We start from the raw sequence: 6,296 nt of genomic DNA, 5'->3' as shown, positions 1-6,296 counted from the left end.
ATATATATATATATATATATATATATATATAGAGAGAGAGAGAGAGAGAGAGAGAAGACATCTCAAATGCAACACATCATGTTTGTACAACCAATACAACCCAATCAATTAAGATATTTATGAAAATCATGAGAGTTCATTTATTATGGTTTGAATATTTATGGAAGATGATTAAAATTCAATAATTATGATTAATACTTTATATTAAGAAAACAGTCAAAACTTTTATGAAATCACATATTTATCAAATTAAATAGACAGATGAGAGTGAGTTGTATTTGTTGTACAAATGTAAATAGTTGCATAATAACCCACATTTCTATATTTATATATATTACAGATTACAATAAACCTCTTAACATATTGTCTCAAATGTTGTTAATTAATTTTTACAGAATATCTAAAATATACATTACAGATTATGTGAACCTCTTAACATATTATCTCAAATGACCTCTTTTTTAGTAGCATTATAGACACTATAACAAAATCGAGTTTATATGACGTAAAAAAAATTTAAGTGTCTCAATAGATCGCTTTATAAGACTTCTTTTATAGAACCAAAAAATAAAACGTTCTATCTAAAAGCATTGTAATAAGCTTATAGAAAGCTTTTGAATGTTTTAACAAGTTTTTTATGACATTTTTAATGCAAAACATTCTATTAGCAATTTTATAAGACATTTTTCTTAAGCATGATACTTTACATAAAATTGTTAATGTGATACTTTATATTAAAAGTATCCGGTTTTTTTTATTAAAACATCCTATAAATTCATTACAACACATTTAAATAAGACAAATAGAAATTGATAGCATACTAAGCCTAAACACATGAATATATTCTTGAAACATTTAAATCTTAACATAAAAGTAGCTAAAAGGGTGTGGCTAGTCCGAACCTACTTTTCCTAACCTACTTTTAGGGCTTGATTTGGATCAGGATTTCTCGTACAACCTAAATCAACATTTTCTATAAATAAAAGGGATCATGGTTCAGAATTCAAGGTTCGGATTAACCATCCTTCTGGGCTGTGGGGTATCCGAGACCCCTAAACTACCTATAAATTGCATTACCACCATTTTCTAACCTTATTTCACCATCAAGATTTTATCTATTCCAATGATTGATATGTTGAGTCAATTTTTTTCATTAATTTGACCAAAATAAATTACCCTTTCACATAAAGTATGCAATATTTTAATACATATATATATATATATATAAAGTAATGAAATTTAACATATACAAGGTACATATAACAAATAAACTCACACATCCTCTTCATATTCAATAAAGTTTAAACATCTGACCTCCAAAGAAACCAGAAAATACGATATCGTTAGACCAAAAACCTTTTGGAAATTTCCACTTGTTCTTTGCAAGAGAACATGTTTTACAAGTCAAAGTCATATATCATATAATTTGGTAACGATCGTAGTAGCCTTTTCTACTTTATGATAAAAGTTTATAGGCTTATTTGGTGAAACAATATATATATATATATATATGTACATATATATGGATACATTTTGAGATTAATATGTTCAAGGAATACTGTTATCGACGGATAATATTCAAGGAATACTGTTATGAACGAATCTTGAATGAGCTCTCTATATTCTTTCTTTTCTTTTTGAATTCGTTTTATTTGAATTTACAATAGTTAAAGAAAACAAGAGGAATTTTCTTTGTAAGTTCCATAAAAAGACGATTGTACGGTTTTGGCGTCACTAATTGTCGACTATACAAAGGGAAATGAAGGTGGGGTGGAGTTCCAGTTGAGCAACTCTTCTATCATCTGCATAACCACCCTATTTTCTTCATCTATTTCTTCATCACCTGAACCACCACCCTCGTCCACCACCGGAGATGGTGGAGGACCCTCTTTTCTCTTGCCACCAAGCTCCACCTTCATCACCCAACCGGAGCCGGACCCTTTTCCGGGACGTTTCTGCCATACTCCGATATGCGAGTTGTCACTATCAAGACGTAGACAAGTGAGTGAAGGTGATGGATCCTTGCAGCATTTACGTAGCTTGGCTGCTAGGGTGTCTACCGGAATCTCTATCTGGGATGACGGAGAATGGTGGTTGTCACCGGAAGAGTTCTTGTTTGTCATCACCGGAAAATTCGTCTTGGCACTTTGTCCGTTCATCAAGATGGCTGCTTGATCGTATGCCCTTGCTGCTGCCTCCGCCGTCTCAAATGTTCCTAGCCAAATCCTTCTCTTCCTGCCATACAAACTTATAAACATCAATTTAGAAACACACAATTTTGCATTCATATAACTTTAAACAGAAATGTATCATGTCCTAATTAGAACCCTTTTCAGATGCTTACTTTTGCCATTGATTTAATGCAGAAAAATGAATCTTTTGAGCATGAAATCAAGATTTCTTTTCCATCAAGTGCGAAATTTCATAACTTGATACATAAGAAAATGGTCGGAAGACGAAAAGGGTTTGACATAAACAAGAAAAAGATAAAGAGATAGAGTTGGTGAAGGTGAAGTTACAGGAGTGGGTGTCTGATCTCTGAAACCCAAGAACCCCACTGCCTTTGCCTGACACCTCTGAACTTCTTCGATTGTACCATGATGATGAATATATGTGTTAAGTTATGGGTTCAGACTCAGAGAGACACAAAGGATATGAGTAAATTTATAGGAAGTATATGCAGATGATGAGAAGGTACATTAATAAGATGAAAGACGATGCTACAGTTTATACATGATGAGAAGGTACATTAATAAGATGAAAGACGATGCTACAGTATATGTATAAGGAGAGGTCATGGGTTTGGTGGGGGTATGTGGTTTGGCTGAGAGACACAACACTATATATATATATATATATATATATATATATATATATATATATATAAGATAGACAAGTTTGAAGGTAAAGATATAGTTTTGTAAGGAGAGTGGGGGAGATATATATACATACATGTATGTAAGCATATATTTATGTTTACATGAAGAGTTTAAATGATATCCTCAATATATATGAATATTTTGAGAACCTATAAATAGACTATTTTATGAATTATTTTCTATAAAATACCTTTCAATAATTATAGATATTATATGTTATTTTTTTAATTAACTTCGATATCCAACCCGTAATGCAAGCCGATTAATTTCAAAAAGACCACCTGCTTTACAAATAGCCCGGAATCACCGCATTTGAACCTCCATGGCCACAAGAGATTTTTATTTCTCCAGATATTATATGCTATTAATATTTTGTAGTTTTGTAATTCATCATATGATGATTTGTTAATAAATAATTGGTAACATGAATATTTTATCATACTATAAATAGTTGATTTAAAGATTTTCAAAATACTAGTTTATTTATGGTTATTATTTCAACTTGGTCTCTCTCTCTCACACACATATATATGTATGTGTAAAATTGGGATTACGTGAGACCAGTCTGTTTTCGTGAAACTACCTTTTTACATTTGAAACTTCATAGCAAAATATTGTGATAGTAACATTCACAGTGTTCTCGTTGTGAATGATCGGCTTTTTTTTACATTCACAATGTTTTGTTGTGAATATCAAGTGTAAAAAAGTGGTCTTACGGCTCTCACGAAAACAGATTGGTTTCACGTATATGTATGTGTATACACACACACACATACACATTGCATTTCATATAAAAACCGTCTAAAAATTAGAAACCGTGTAAACTAGATGAAACAAAATATGTGAAAACGAATTTCATGAAAACGAACCAAAACCATACCATTGATTTATTTTTAAGCTATGATCATTCTTTTTCACATGTTTTTTGTTCTTGCATTTGAGTATGCGTATTTGTTTTATGTATAAACACAATTTTGTGTTTTTTATAAATGTAAAACATTGATTAACGTTTCATCTATTAAACAAGATTTTATGAAGATTAAATGCTCAAATATGTTGTCTTATTTATAAAACAAACTGGTTTCACAAATTATAATTTTTATTCAGTTTACACATGATTTAATATAATGTCTATTAATTTTTTTTTATAAATTCTTTATAAAATTGATTTTAAAATTACTATTTTTATACAATATTTTTATTAAAATTATAGTCAATTGAAATAAATTTATGATAATTAATTATGAGTTACACATGTATTATATTTTGTGGATAATTTTTAATGATATTAAATATTAAAATAATTGTAATAAAGGAGCTATAATTGTCCTTGAATTGTAGGTCTCCTCCTTCCTAAAGTTGTGGAATTAATTAATATTAAAAAATAATAACAATAAACATTAAAAAAAATAGGGGGGAAATGTGTGTGTTTGTGAAAGCAATTGCAATAAAGGTTCTCACCTACATAAAGTGTGATATTTAAGTATTCATTTGGTCTTTATAACCACCTTGAGTAAATGAGATACACCATTTATGTCCCTTCTTGTTTGAAAAAGATTAATAAATGTATATAAACTGATCAAAATACTTATAATTATAAAAAAAAAAGTATGCAAATATAAATTTTATTAACTGATATTTTGGTTGTTATCAGGTTCTGATTTTGTAGAACTTTATAAATCCATCCATGTACAGTGTGTTTTTTTTCCTTATATCAGTAGGTCTCTAAACCAGCTTGGATACACGTAGATTAATCCAATTTGAAGTCAACGATTAGGAAAACTGATAAAAATTTGTTTCCAAATATTATGTCTCTTCCTTTCCACCAATCACGTAAAGTCACATCATTATGTTGGTTATGAAAGAGAATGAAAAATAAACTTAAACAAGTAAAATAATAAAACGTATTCATGTCGTTGGTAAGACAAGAAAGAGATGAAGAATTTGAAGACAACAAATTTTTCATTCCGACCAAAATTCCTTTGTCCCTGTAAGAACTTAAACTAGGGACCGAAAACCCAACGTGTTTAATGCTTTTGCAATGGCAAACCCAATTAGGAGGCCAATAAAGACTATCATGCTAATTAGATGAATAAAGCTAATCATGATATAGTTGAGATTAGAGATGTACAGGTCTCAGGGTTTCTAAACACAATTTCAATAAGAAAAAACTCAGGTTTTGGATGTAAAAATAAACGATTGGGCTTTTTTTTTGGGGTTTTGGGCTTTTTGGTCTCGGATTTAACCATTCCTTGAAATAGAATTTGGACTGGGCTTAGGCTTGTTAGGCCCGAACTTTATCGACTTGAGCTTGTGCCATGCATCGAGCTTACGCTTGTTTATGCATCTCTATTCAAGATCATGTGACAAACTCAGGAAGTCGAAATCTAGGATAGTCTTTGATAAAAAGACTTTTGTGCAAACTAGAGGTGCACATGGGGCTAGTTCACGAGGAATTAGTTGTGGTACTTGTAATTTTTTTATCTTGTTCGAATGTCATTAACCCAGATCATTGGTCCAATATTTGGGCCTAACCAGGCTACAGTTCTTTTTTACAGGTGAGATACAAAAATAAACCCCCAAAAACGAACTGAGGATTCTCAAAAAATGGTTGCAAATATACGTCAATAACGATGTCAAATTAAATAGAATAAAATTTGTCATTTTTTGGTATATCTTGTTTCGCTTGATTTTGATTGTTATTTTGCCATTTTTGATTAAAACAGGGGTAATATTTTTTATTTCAAAAAAAGTAGTTGTAACACATATGAAACAATATTTCATGATAATAATTCTCACAGTTATTACAACATATTATGTGTATGTTTTATATGTATGTACAGGGGTCGTAAAAACAACAAACAGAAGTAGAAGGGTAATTTTGGGAAATGTTATTAAAGAGCAAAACTTTCATCCAAGGACATCCATGGATGAAGATTTTGTGGGGTTTTAAGTAATGAAACACTTTGATAAAAAGATATCTCTTTCTTCTCAATCACCAAAAAGAATCATTCATTTGCATCTTCAATAAATACTTGTCCATAATAATCCCTCCATTTCTAATCTCATTTTCTAAGGTTCATTTCTTGTTGTACCACATCCAATGCATGATGTACATCCCAATATAATTCTTGATTTCTATCTTCCTCTTTTACGTATATATAGGTGACGAATTAAATGGCTCCACATATACTACACGGTACGATTCATGCAACCATTTTTGAAGTCGATAGGTTACAGAATGGATGGGATTGTAAAGTATGTTTTAAGGTACGTAGCTCTTTTAATATATATATATATATATATATATCTATACTATATTATAATGCATTTGGCTAAAACTCTTAAAAACTCTTAAACTCTTAAACTCTTAAACATGCTCATCCCTAAACGATTTCATCCCTAAACGATTTCATC

At 30.3% G+C, this 6,296-nt stretch overlaps 2 protein-coding genes across 7 annotated transcripts in view; one reads left to right on the top strand and one right to left on the bottom strand.

Annotated features, from left to right (window-relative positions):
• Positions 1–1,660: 1,660 nt before the first annotated feature.
• Positions 1,661–2,637, bottom strand: LOC112519232 (ethylene-responsive transcription factor WIN1-like). The gene is made up of 2 exons (XM_025127249.1): positions 2,520–2,637; positions 1,661–2,235 (listed from the first exon to the last, which is right to left on the bottom strand). Exons 1-2 carry the CDS (start codon positions 2,597–2,599, stop codon positions 1,746–1,748), a joined length of 570 nt encoding a protein of 189 aa, XP_024983017.1. The 5' UTR covers positions 2,600–2,637; the 3' UTR covers positions 1,661–1,745.
• A 3,419-nt stretch (positions 2,638–6,056) lies between these two features.
• The window catches only part of LOC112519231 (phospholipase D alpha 1-like), a 5,888-nt gene continuing 5,648 nt past the window's right edge, over positions 6,057–6,296 (top strand). For 2 of the 6 annotated variants that reach the window (XM_025127248.1, XM_025127243.1), the window contains exon 1: positions 6,057–6,149. In XM_025127248.1, the coding sequence (XP_024983016.1) occupies positions 6,057–6,149 (93 nt within the window). Of the gene's footprint in view, positions 6,166–6,296 lie in introns of all 6 variants that reach the window. The other 4 variants (XM_025127242.1, XM_025127244.1, XM_025127247.1 and 1 more) reach the window with 4 other exon arrangements.

The sequence above is a fragment of the Cynara cardunculus genome, assembly GCF_001531365.2.
Source record: "Cynara cardunculus var. scolymus isolate 2C chromosome LG 10, CcrdV1, whole genome shotgun sequence".
NCBI lineage: Eukaryota > Viridiplantae > Streptophyta > Magnoliopsida > Asterales > Asteraceae > Cynara > Cynara cardunculus.
This window is presented reverse-complemented; position numbering and strand designations above follow the sequence as displayed.